This window comes from Mus caroli, chromosome 7, assembly GCF_900094665.2.
Source record: "Mus caroli chromosome 7, CAROLI_EIJ_v1.1, whole genome shotgun sequence".
In the NCBI taxonomy this organism is placed as follows: Eukaryota; Metazoa; Chordata; class Mammalia; order Rodentia; family Muridae; genus Mus; species Mus caroli.
This window is the reverse complement of record NC_034576.1, coordinates 18660209-18672774: the sequence shown is the minus strand read 5'-3', so window position 1 is coordinate 18672774 and position 12566 is coordinate 18660209. Positions and strand designations below refer to the sequence as shown.

The window sequence follows — 12566 nt, the reverse complement described above, 5'->3', positions numbered from 1 at the left end:
TAACCCACCTGAGAGCTGGACAATGCTGTCAGTTATTTCATATCTCCGGATCCTTGCTCAAATATCACCTTTTCGTCTTTCCTCCCTTCATTTCATCCTTTCTTTTCTTTTTCTTTTTTTTCTTTTTTTTTTTTTTTTAAGATTTATTTGTTATATGTAAGTACACTGTCGCTGTTTTCAGATGCACCAGAAGGGGGCATCCGATCTCATTACAGATGGTTGTGAGCCACCATGTGGTTGCTGGAATTTGAACTCAGGACCTCTGGAAGAGCAGTCAGTGCTCTTAACCGCTGAGCTCCAGCCCCTTTCTTTTCTTTTTGAGAGAGTCTTTCTACTTAGTTCTGACACTGTCCTAGATCTCACACTATAAACAAGGTTGGCCTTGAACTCACAGAGACCTGCCTGCCTCTGCCTCCGGAGTGAGTGCTTCGATTAAAGGTGCGTACCACAATGTCTGGCTATTTTCTTTCTTTCTTCTTTCTTTCTTTCTTTCTTTCTTTTTAAAAGACATTTATTATTATATCTAAGTACACTGTAGCTGTCTTCAGATGCACCAGATGAGGGTGTCAGATCTCATTACAGATAGTTGTAAGCCACCATGTGGTTGCTGGGATTTGAACTCAGGACCTTCAGAAGAGTAGTCGGTGCTCTTAGCCACTGAGCCATCTCTCCAGCCCCCTTTCTTTCTTTTTTAATTATTTTATTTTTGATGTGTGTGTGAGTGTTTTGCCCCATGCATATATGTGCATCAAGTGTGTACCTGGTGCCCTCAGAGGTCAGAAGGCATCAGATCCCCTGATACTGGAGCTATTGACGGTTGTGAGCCACCATGCAGGTGCTGGAAATCAAACGCAGATCCTTTGCAAGAGTAACAGTGCTCTTGGGCTGGAGAGATGGCTCAGCGGTTAAGAGCACTGCTTGCTCCTCCAGAGTTTCTGAGATCAGTTCTCAGCAACCACATGGTGACTCACAGCCATCTGTAATGGGATCCAATATGCCCTCTTCTGGTGTGTCTGAAGACAGCTCTTAATCACTGAGCTGTCATTCCAACCCCATTTTCTTTCTTTTTTAAATTACTCTTTTTTAAATGTATTAGTCACATGGTTTTATTTATGTATTTGTTCCATACGCATTCGCTGTGCTTATCAGAGAACAACTTGCAGGAATAGCTCCTTTCCTTCCATCATTCCTTGGATCCTGAGGCTTGAACGAGGGCTGCAGGCTTGGCAAGTGTGTTTACCTGCTGAGCCATCTTGGCAGCTCTTGGATTTCATGTTACAAATGTCCTGCAGTTTGCTTTGTAGCCCAGGCTGGCCTGGAAATCACAGAGATCTGCTTGCCTCTGCCTCCTGAGTGCTGGGATTAAAGGTGTGTGCCACCACGGCTTGGCTAATTATACATACCTCTTGCTTTCCAAACTTAAACCTCATGTTAGGACCCTGAAGATGGACTTGGGGAAGGTGGAATCAGACATTTTTATTTTTCTTAATTTTCCTTTTTAAACAATTTTATTCACTGGTCCCTTTTTATTTGTATGACTTGCTAATGTCACACGATTTAGATGGCTTTCTTTGGTTTTTGCTAAATTAATTAATAATTAATAGTAGCTGATCATGGTAGCACCTATTCGTCACTTCAAGCTCCTACAGGGTCAGAGACACAGGATTACAGGTTTAAAGCTTGCCTAATGGGCTGGAGAGATGGCTCAGATGTTAAGAGAACTGGCTGCTCTTCCAGAGGTCCTAAGTTCAATTCCCAGCAACCACATGGTGGCTCACAGCCATCTGTAATGGAATCCAATGCCCTAGTGTACTCATATACATTAAATAAATAAATAAATAAATCTTTTTAAAAATAAAAGCTCACCTAAACCAAACATAATATCCTGTTTCTAAATCAAAAAGATTGGACATGGTGGTATTCATCTTCAGTGCCAGCACTTGAGAGGAAAAAGCAGGTTCCAGGTCACGATCTACATAACAAGACGCTGACTCAAAAAATTAACAAGAAAATTAAAGTATTGGACTCATGTGTGAGACAAATCTGTGAGAACTATTCTGTCTAGGTTTCTGTCTAGGTTTGTGTCAAGTTGACGAAAACTAACACGAACAGCAGTCATGTTGTCTGAACAGAATCAAAATGATGTTCATTTCTGGGTAAACAACCTTTATTTATAAAGGAAATGCTTCCTGTCATTATAAACATTAAGCCACATGGTGTGAAGGCACTTGGTTGGGGACATGGGGTCCTCACACAGGTCCTAAGCTTCTGGGAAGAATGGGGGCTGCTGAGCAGAATGGGCACTTCTGGGAGAGAGGAGGAAAGGACTCAGAGAGAAATGAAGGAGTGGGTAGCCTCCCAGGCTCAGCTGGGATAGTGCAGTGGCTTGCTGCCAGTAGGAGGCACTTAAAACCAGATCTGACTGGGCATGTGTGTATGTTGGGGGCAGGGTGGGAGATCTTGCCCGCAAGGGTCCCCAGCCCCACCTCACCCCAATGCTTAAGGCAGCTTCATAATCTTCAGTCTGGGGCTGCCCTCCCTCGAGCCTCTCAGGGAGCAGAGAATTTCCGGTGTAGGCAGAAGCCCTCTGGAGAACAGCGGCGCAGATTAGCTAGCTGGATCGGGCAGGTCCGGGTGGAAGGCAGGCTGGCTTGTACTTTTCTCCTTTGCAATCATCCTTCATGCCTACTAGATTTTGCTCCGCTGAGACTTCACTCTAGGGAAGAGCTAAGGAAAGAGGACTATCAGACACCAGGAGCCCAGCAGCGCCTATCCCACCCCTAAGAGGGGGGCTACCATCTAACCACCAGCCCCACCTAGAACCAATCAAAACATCTGAACAAGCACCAGCCAGGCAAGGAGCACAAAGATGTGGGGGAACCTGTAGGTGGCGGTCATGCCTTGAACTCTCGGCAACTCCCCTGCCTCAGCCTCCAAAGTGCTAGGATAACAGATCAGCCTGGCCCAACCCATTAATAGGGGACTCCCGCCAGGTAGCCTCTGGGCTCACCCCGAAGTAGTTGCGCGGCACATAGCCTTCCTGGCCGTGCAGCGAGGCCCACCACCAATCAGTCTCCTCTGGCCCGTCTCTCCGCAGCACAGTGACTGAGTCGCCCTCCCGGAAAGACAGCTCATCGCCAAACTCTGCGCTGTAGTCCCAGAGTGCATACACAACGCCATTGTGCATCAGTCCCATGCTTTGTTCCACGTCTGAAAACACAGAAAAAAAAAAAATATGGTAGTCAGGACCGGGCCCAGGAACGCAGCCACAGGAAGGATGGGGTCAGGTGCGGCCCCTGCTCCAGCACAGAAATGAGACACCGGGAAAGCCGTCTTTGCCTCTGCCAGTGGATAGCAGTGAGATGTTGATACCGGCTCTCTCTAACATTTGAGGACTGTTGGTGTGTCAAAATGGGCAACCTACCTTCACTCAATGGCTGGCTATCATCTCCCTGTTTGGGGGCTGGAGGTTGGTTTTTCAAGATAGGGTTTCTCCATGTAGCCCTGGCTATTCTGGAACTAGCTCTGGCCTGGAACTCAGAGACCCACCTGCCTTTGCCTCCCAAGTGCTGGCATCAAAAGCTGTCCACCACTACTACCCAGCCCCTCTTGTTTTGTTTTTGTTTTGTTTTTTTGTTTGTTTGTTTTTTGGTTTTTTTAATGATTTGCTTATTAGCCAGGTGTGGTGGTGCACAACTTTAACCCCAGACCTCAGAGGCTGAGACAGGAGGATCTCTGAGTTCAAGGCCAGCCTGGTCTACAAAGTGAGTTTCAGGACAGCCAAGGCTACACAGAAAAACCCTGTTTTGGAAAACAAAAACAAACAAACAAACAAAATGGTTTGCTTATTTATGTATTTTATGTAGATAAGTGTTTTATTTGCATGAATTTTTATCTGCACACCAGAAGAGGGCACTGGATCCCATGGAACCAGTTATAAATAGCTGTGAGCCACCATGTCCGTGCTGAGAAATGAACTCAGGGCCTCTAGAAGAGCAGCCAGGGCTTTTCACTGCTGAATGATCTCGTTTGGCCCCCATCTCTCTCTTTGAAATACACACACACACACACACATATTTGTAAAGATAGGTAGGGCCTAATGTATATCAGGCTGGCCTCAAAATAGGTACATAGTCAAGGATAGCCCTGAACTTCTGGTCTTTCTGGCTCCATCTCTCAGGCTGTGGTATTACAGGGGTGTGCCACCACACCCTATTTCTGCAGAGCTGGGGATAGAACTCGGGGCCTAAGTCATGCTAAGCAAGCACTCTACTGCTGAGCTCTATCTACCCCACGGCCTTTTTTGAAGACAGGTTCTTTATACATCACTCCCGCTGGTCTCTGACTCATGATCCAACCTCAAGAATGGGCCTGCTCCTCAGGCCCCATCCCCACCTATACAGTGTTAAATCCTGCTCCATGACCCCTAATGTCAACGTATGATGCAATGCAATCTGCCTCTCTGTAAGTTCAGCAGAGACTATGGGCAAGCCTCTGATGCAACGCATCTTGGCTGTCCCATTGAGGCAGTTTAGTCTGTGGCCTGGAGAGACCTGACAAGAACTCAGGCACAGCCTCAAATGTTCCAGCCTCTAAGTAGCTTCCCTGCAGACTGGTCGTGTGCCATACTACCCTTCCTTTTGTTTGCTTTTGTTCTTGAGACGGGGTCTCTCTAGGATTACAAGTGTGCAGGGGTTATAGCTGGACAGTTTATTTGGTATATCCCTACCACCTGTCCCTCAGGCAGAATGCAGGTGAGTTGTACACTCTCAATGACTGGGCTCCCTGTCCCCACCCACCTGCGTGCATCTGCCAGCCCCTACCCCTCACCCCCACTTCAGCCTCGCACCTGCCAGGTAGGTGGCGCAGTCTGCATAGCCCTCGCGGTAAGGGTCGCACTTTTCGATGGCGGTGGCGCCGTCACTGAGAGTGGTGGCGAAAATGGCCGCACCATGTTGCACCAATGCTGTGCAGATGGCAGTGTCATTGCAGGAAGCGGCACAATGCAGTGGCGTCCTGGTGGCAAGAGGATAAGTGAGAGGGAGGTCCCAGCCAGCAGCACCATCCTACCCCTGAGCCAAGGTCCCACGCGCCTCCCCACAGGTGCACGGTGGGGGCTCACCAGCCGTGGCTGTCAGGGGAGTTGACGTTGGCGCCCGCGGCGATGAGGAAGTCCACGATGGGGTAGTTGGCACCGCAGATGGCATTGTGCAGGGCGGTGATGCCCTCCTCGTTGGGCTGGCTTGGGTCGTTCATCTGGGAACACCAGGGGGAGGAGGATTCAGCCCCGCCTGTTCCTCCCCCGCCCCTCCCCAAGTGCTCTCCTAACCTGAGGGAATGGTGGAAGGGACACCTCACCTCCTTCACCGCCTGCTGTACCACTTCCAGCTCTCCAGTCAGCGCTGCATCCAACAGCAGCACCAGTGGATTGAGGCGAGCACGCCGGGCCTTGCGCGGGGACCCCACTTTGCGCAGTACTGAGCGCATCTCCTGGGGAGGGGGGGACGACAGGGAGGGGCTTCAGTGACACCAGCCAGCTCAGAGGAGAAAATAGACCCATGCAAGCCGGGGAGTGCTGTCTTGGTCCTTGTGAATTATTGGTCCTTTACAACTATCAGGGAATCCTGTGGCTTTGGAATCTTGAGCCCTGAGATCTTAGAGGAAGCTAGGAAGCCATGGACCGGGTGCTCTTTACAGCAATTATTTCTGTCCACAATCTCAGCACTTGGGTAGTTGAAGCAGGAGGGTTGCACTGTGTTCAAGGACAGCTTGGGCTACAGCAGTGGTTCTCAACCTGTGGGGGTCAAATGACCCTTTTACAGCGTTCTCCTAAGACCATCGGAAAACACAGATATTTACATTACGATTCATAACCGTAGCAAAATTACAGTTATGAAGTTGCAACAAAAATAATTTTATGGTTGGGGGTTCACCACAACACAAAGAACTGTGTAAAGGGTTGAAGCGTTAGGAAGGGTGAGAACCGCTGAGCTAAACAAAACAACTAAAGAGACAAGCAAGAATCCACAAAGCCACTGTGGTGGTTAATTTTGACGGACAGCTTAACGGAATTCAGAATCCACCTGAGGTTTAGATCACTGGCTGCTCTTGCCAAGGACCCAAGTTCAAGTCCCGGCACTCTCATGGTAGCTCACAACCATCTGTAACTCCAGTTTAATGGAATCTGGAGTCCCCTTCTGGCCTCGGAGGGCACTGCACACATGTTGTGCACAGACATACATACAAACAAAACATCCACACACATAAAAATGAATAAATTTAAAAAATAAAACGAAACAGCCAGGTGGTGATGATGCACGCCTTTAATCCCAGCACTCAGTAGGCAGAGATAGATCTCTGTGAGTTCGAGGCCAGCCTGGTCTACAGAGTGAGATCCAGGACAGCCAGGGCTACACAGAGAAAAACCAAACCAAACCAACAAAAAAATGTAGAATAATCTTGTAAAGAAACCCCTGGCCACCCAGAAGTGCAAGGGAGTGAGGGAGTGACGCCATGGGCCAGGGTCTTAGATTGAATACAAAGAAGAACGAAGGCAGGCATCAGCAGTTAGCTCTGTCTGCTTCTTGACTGTGGATCCAGGGTAAGAAGCTGCCTCCTGTTCCTGCCGTGATGGCGTGTACCCTCCGTCTGAGCCCAAAAATGCCTTTCCCTGAGTTGATACTATCGAATCCATAAAAGATGGAACAAATAAAACAACAATAAACAGGCAGCTACTGGTATTCTTATGTCCACTTTACAGACAAGAAAACTGAGGCTGAAAACAGAGTAGCTAAATGCCGGGCCCTAGGATGCGCAGCTGAAAAAGTGGCATGGGGCCAGGGTAAAAACTCTGTTTGTGTACATGATCAAAGTTTTGGGAACCGAGATTCTCTCTTCACAAGAAGACAGAGTAGGTGCCCAGCAAAAGAGACTGTCTGGTCTCTAGGTAAATCCAGTGTCATACCAAAATCCCAGACTAATTGCAGTGTAAAATTGAGATTCATGAAGGAATGCTGGGTAAGGCACAGGCAGAGGAAACCAAGGTGCCCGGTCCCTCTGGTCCGCCTCTATTTCCCTGAGCCCAGCCCTATCTACACAAAAGACTACATTTCCCAGGCTCCTTTGTAGCATAGCTGGTGCCATCTTGGTATTGAGGCCCGGCAGATCTCAATATTGGTTAGCCTGGGGTCAGGGTCTATTGCAACAGTAGATCTCATTTAAATCACTATCTGGCAGAGGCTTTTTTTTGTTACAGCAACTGTATCAGAGAAGAGCATACACTCCAGGCTCCTCCTATGACTTACCATGCTCTGAGGCTGCTCCGGAGGGCTGCTCTGGGGTGGGGCTGGGGGTGGGACAGGAGCTGGTGGGGCGGGAGCAGGGGGCCCTGCCCTGGCTTCAGATCCCTCTGTAATTGTGGACAGCTCCGGCTCAGGCCCTCCAGGCCCTGGGCCGCCGTGCCGATGGAAGAGTCTATTGATGATCTGTTGGTATTGTTTCTTGTGAGTGGGAGGCAGGGCCACTGCAGGGCTCTGCTCCATGGAGCCTCTGCGTTTGAGGGGTCGAGGAATCTCTGCCAGCACTCGGGCCACCTCCTCCAGCTCGGGTACAGTCTGTGCTTCCGGTGGCAGCGCTGGCTGCAGCCTGGTAGGGCTGAGGGGCCGAGTGACCGTGCCTTCATCTGCATCCCCGGCCTCCAGCACGGGAGCCAATAGCACCTCCAGCTCAGGCTCGGGCTCCAGCTCGGCAGGGGATTTGAGGAGGCCTGGTAGGAGCGAGAACCCCATTAGAGGGAGGGTAGCCAGGAGCTTCCAAAAATCCACAGCTTCTGGAGTGCAACCAGCGTCTGGGCTCTGTGACCTCAGAGTGGCTACTGGACTACGCTGGGATGTGCATAATGTCTTGATCTTAGCAGATGTATTTATATAGCATAATATATTAAATGTTTATTTGTTTACAGTACTCGGCATTGAACCCAGGGCACGCGCTAGACATTCCACCTACTGACTACATCCCCAGCCCTACATGCTTGTCCATTACCCTTCTATATTGTGTAGAAACAGGTGACTAGCTCTATATTACTGGCAGGAATCTGAGGACCAGAGAGGGAAAGTCATTTGCCCAAAGTCACACAGCTGCTTGACTCTGGAATCTGCACTCCTACCAACAATAAACTTGGTTTTCTAGGATCTGAAGAACTTTACCTCTAACATCACACGCAGAAAACGCCCGAGTAGACGCCTGGTGTTCAGAGATCTATCCGTCTGTTACATGCCCTCCCTCCACTGCAGAGCCTCAGAAGCAGGTAAATATTAACTGGTATTTATGCCCACCTCTGGCACAAGCCTACAGGTAGACATTATTCCCTTCTTTTCATGGGTAGGAAAAAGGGTTGAGAGAGGTTGGGGAATTTACCCCGATTTGCTGTTTGTTTGTTTTTCAAGACATGGTTTCTCTGTGTAGCCCTGGCTGTCCTGGAACTCACTCTGTAGACCAGGCTGGCCTGAACTCAGAAATCCGCCTGCCTCTGCCTCCCAACACTGGGACTAAAGGCGTGCGCCACCACCAACAGGATCTGCCCTGACTAATATCACAGGCCAGGAGTCTGGAGCAGCTGAAGCTCCCTGCTTCACTTCTCCAATTCGGCACTAAAGACCCTGTCAGCTGGGACATAATGGCCAAGCCACGCTTACTGGGCATTAGGGCCTAATTTTTCAAGACTTGATATGGCTTTAGTACTATGTCCCAATAGATAGGATTTTTATCACGATTCAGCTTTTACACTCAGGGAAAGCTAGGCCCAGAGAGGTTAAAGCACCTGCCTAAGGCCACACAGCACATAACTCTATAACCCTGGTTCCTGTGTACATCCATTCCCATGTTTATCTGGCCCAGCCCTCTGCAGGGATGATTTGTGGAGTCAGGCTTGGCTGTCATGGCTCCCTAGCTACAATGGTCCCTGTTATTTGGCCACCCTTTACCCAAGCTTCCGGGGCGCCCCTCAGCTGACTCACCTTCATTCATGGGAGACCAAGTCTGTTGAGGTGCTGGAGTCTGAGGCTGGGCCTGGGACTGGGGGTGCATCTGAGGTTGGGGTTGGGGCTGGGGCTGGGGTTGGGGTTGCATCTGTGGCTGAGGGGGTGGCTGGGGAGGCAGCTTAGGTGGGGGTGCTCGGGAGAAGATGGGGGATCCCGGGAGCACAGCCCTGCCGGCTCCATGTTCCCAGAAAGCATTCTGGAGTTTAAAGATCATACTGAGGGGGATGGGGCGCTGGCGTGGGGTGCTGCGGGGCTGTGGGCTAGAGGGGGGCATGGGGATGCGGCTGACGGGCTGCCAGCTGCGGGGCAAAGTGCCTGAGGGCCCTGCAGAGCCCAAAGAGCGGCGGTAGCTGCCAACGTCAGAACGCCTGTCACTGGCCAGAGGGGACACCTTGTAATTGCGTGGCAGTGTGGCGCTGGTGAGGTGGTCCTGGATGGGAGGGAGAATGGGAAGGGGAAAGAAGGTGAGAGAAGCAGATAAAGACAGGTAAGGACAAGAGAGTGAGGGGGAAAGAAAGGATGTGTGTGTGGTGGCCCATGCCAGTAATCCTGGCAGGAGAGGCTGAGGCAGGAGGATTGACTTGACTGTAGGCCATTTCGCACTACAGGAAAACAAAACAAAACACAAACCCACACACACACAAAGGAAGAGAATCCACACCTTGAGGCTCCACTCAGAAGGCTGAGGTAGGATTCAAATCAGTTTAAGAAACTTAAGCAGAAGTTTGCTGAGATAGCTTAATAGTAGAGCCCCTGCCTAGAATCCCCCAGTGAGGGGCTGGGGGCGTGGCTCAGTGGTGGAGCCCCTGCCTAGAATCCCCCAGTGAGGGGCTAGGGGCGTGGCTCAGTGGTAGAGCCCCTTCCTAGAATCCCCCAGTGAGGGGCTGGGGGCGTGGCTCAGTGGTGGAGCCCCTGCCTAGAATCCCCCAGTGAGGGGTTAGGGGCGTGGCTCAGTGGTAGAGCCCCTGCCTAGAATCCCCCAGTGAGGGGCTGGGGGCGTGGCTCAGTGGTAGAGCCCCTGCCTAGCACCCCCCAACTTAGGACTTTCCACTCAGCTATAGTGAGCCTTGCCCTAGATTCAATCCTCAGCCTCCTGCCACAAAGAAGAGTGTGGAAAAAGGTAAACACACGCACACACAGTGTGTGCAGACCCTCCACCTTACCCCTGGTGCTGCCCACCCGCCCCTCACCTTGCCACTGGCCCCCAGCCCATCCAGGCTGCTCTCTCTCCAGGGTAAGAGCTGCAGGCCCGGCGAGGCAGGCCGTGTGAAGACGTCCAGCCCTGCAAAACACGGCCATGGATCGTTCAGATGGACTCCAGACTCCTGTCCTCCAGGTCCCCTCACCTTCTGTCACTTACGTTCGTAGCTTGCTGTCTGTGAAGACTTTTTCTCGTAGGCTACATCCAAGTCAGACTCGTTCCAGGCCTTCGGGGGCCTCCGGCGCAGCGTCGAGTCATCTGGTGAAAGGGGTCCATGAATGAGGGTGTAAGAATAGACTAGACCCGACTGAACCAGCCTCCCAAAGAGAGGGTCCCCAGGCACCTTGTGCACGAAGCGGCGGGGCGAAGGCACTGCCACCCGCGCCCAGCAGAGGGCTCCCGAACGTGCCCGCTGTGTCGTAGGCTGCAGCAGGCGGACGTGGGGAAGGTCCTCGCTCCGGGAAGAAGGCCTGGGGACCCTCAGCTAGAGGGCTGCCCCGGGGGGAACCTGCGCGGCCCAGATAGTCAAAGGGGGTCGAGGGACCCGGCTGCCGCACCGGGCCAATCCCCGGCCGCGGGGACGGTGCCCGACCATGGGGGCTGCCCGCTCCGTCGAAGGCGCGGGGTCTGGGCGATGGCGCCCGATCTAGGCTGCTGTAGGTGTCAGGCTGCAGGTAGATAGGGGTGCGCGGCGAAGATGGACGGCCCTTGGGAGACAGAGGGCTGTAAGGGTGCAGGGACGGGGCACTCTCCGAGCGTCCAAAACGGGCCTCTATGCCATCGGTGGCTATCTTCTGAGGTGACCCTCTGTTGCCAAAATGCTCGGGGACCGGGCTGGTGCTGTACCGGGCCATCTGTGGGAAGCCGGCAAGAGTCAGATGAGACAATCGTGGGGTCAGTGGAGGTCAGAGACATCGGATTACCCTGATGACTTGCAGGTGCGGAGCCTGGGCGTGATGCTCGCTACTTGTTACTGATTCTTTTATATGACATAAGAAACAGCTTTGTGGGACTGGAGAGATGGCTCAGCAGTTAAGAGCACTGGCTGCTTGTTCTTCCAGAGGTCCTGAGTTCAATTCCCAGTTCCCACATGGTGGCTCACATAATCTAGAATGGGATCCTATGTTCTCTTCTGGCATGATGCAGATAGAGCGAGTGCTCATATAAAATAAACCTTTTAAAAAGGCTCTCATATGAGCTTTCACTTTTTTACATTTAATTTTAGTTTGGCATGGGGGTGGCAGAGGCAGGTATAGCTCTGAATTTGGGGCCAGCCTGGTCTACAGCATGAGTTCTAGGACAGCCTGGGCTATAAACTAAGACCAGGTTTAAACAAACAAACAAACAAACCAATAACTAACTTTTGAGATCGAGTCTCACAAAGCGCAGGCTAGCCTGAAGGTCTCCATGAAGTGAATGTGGCCATGAATTCCTTATCCTCCTGCTTCTATGGCTCCAGTATAACGTGTACACCACAAGCCCTGTGCTTATATGGTACAGGGGATAGAACATAGACCTACATCCATGCCAGGCAAACATTCCACCAACTTAACCAGTCTCTCCTGTAGCCTGCCTAGCCTTGAACTCACTATGAAGTAGAGAAGTTGGCACTAAATACATCCTCCTGCCTCAGTTTCCCTAGGGCAGGGATTACCAGCCCGATCTCCATACCTCACTATCTCTTTGTTCTAGATGGCTTTGCATACCCCTCACCCTGCACCACCTTAGAAATTCAGGCCTCCCCTGGCATAGAGAGAAGCTGGTTTTGGGGTCAGTGGGAACACCAGGCTTACCCTAGAGGGGACTCCAGCCTGTGTTCCAGGAGGAGCTGGTGAGTCTGACCACAATGACTCTAACTGCTTGGTTAATTCGTCCACTTTGGCGGCAGCGGTGTCCAGTTCCATCTGCTTCAGATCCATGTGCTTCATGGCCAGTGCTGGGTGGGTAGATGGGAGAGAAGGTCAAGACCTTGCCCCCTCCACCCGCTCCCCTTTACCAGGTCCTGCCCATCCACCCTGCTGCCAGCTCACACTGGAAGTTCAGGTCCAGAAGGTCCCTCGCATGCTGGAATGCTTCGCTGTCCATGGTGCCGGCCGGAGCAGGGTGCCTGTCTGGAGTGAGAACTGGCTTAGACCCTTCAGGCCACGCCCCTCCAGGCCCCTCCCCAGGGAAGGCGGGGACCTCAACAGTCATTCGGAAATGTCAGTTCCTTCAGAACGGCTGTCCAGAAGCTTGCCTAGAATTCTGAACCCGTCCGAGAAAAGTTCGGGACAAAGAACTCATCCATCACTTATATGCTATTGAACTGAGGCTAAAATAGCTAACTT

At 51.5% G+C, this 12566-nt stretch overlaps 1 protein-coding gene across 3 annotated transcripts in view; it reads right to left on the bottom strand.

The window, feature by feature from the left end:
- Positions 1 to 2140: 2140 nt before the first annotated feature.
- The window catches only part of Ppp1r13l (protein phosphatase 1 regulatory subunit 13 like), a 20487-nt gene continuing 10061 nt past the window's right edge, over positions 2141 to 12566 (bottom strand). For 2 of the 3 annotated variants that reach the window (XM_029479835.1, XM_021167792.2), the window contains 12 exons: positions 12270 to 12350; positions 12033 to 12175; positions 10583 to 11093; positions 10399 to 10497; positions 10229 to 10320; positions 9015 to 9468; positions 7305 to 7765; positions 5359 to 5490; positions 5123 to 5256; positions 4850 to 5016; positions 3011 to 3210; positions 2141 to 2727 (listed from right to left, as the gene is read on the bottom strand). In XM_029479835.1, coding sequence (XP_029335695.1) covers positions 2689 to 2727; positions 3011 to 3210; positions 4850 to 5016; positions 5123 to 5256; positions 5359 to 5490; positions 7305 to 7765; positions 9015 to 9468; positions 10229 to 10320; positions 10399 to 10497; positions 10583 to 11093; positions 12033 to 12175; positions 12270 to 12324 — 2487 coding nt within the window. In that variant the 5' untranslated portion in view covers positions 12325 to 12350 and the 3' untranslated portion in view covers positions 2141 to 2688. The remainder of the gene's footprint in view (positions 2728 to 3010; positions 3211 to 4849; positions 5017 to 5122; positions 5257 to 5358; positions 5491 to 7304; positions 7766 to 9014; positions 9469 to 10228; positions 10321 to 10398; positions 10498 to 10582; positions 11094 to 12032; positions 12176 to 12269; positions 12351 to 12566) is intronic. The other variant, XM_029479836.1, reaches the window with a different exon arrangement.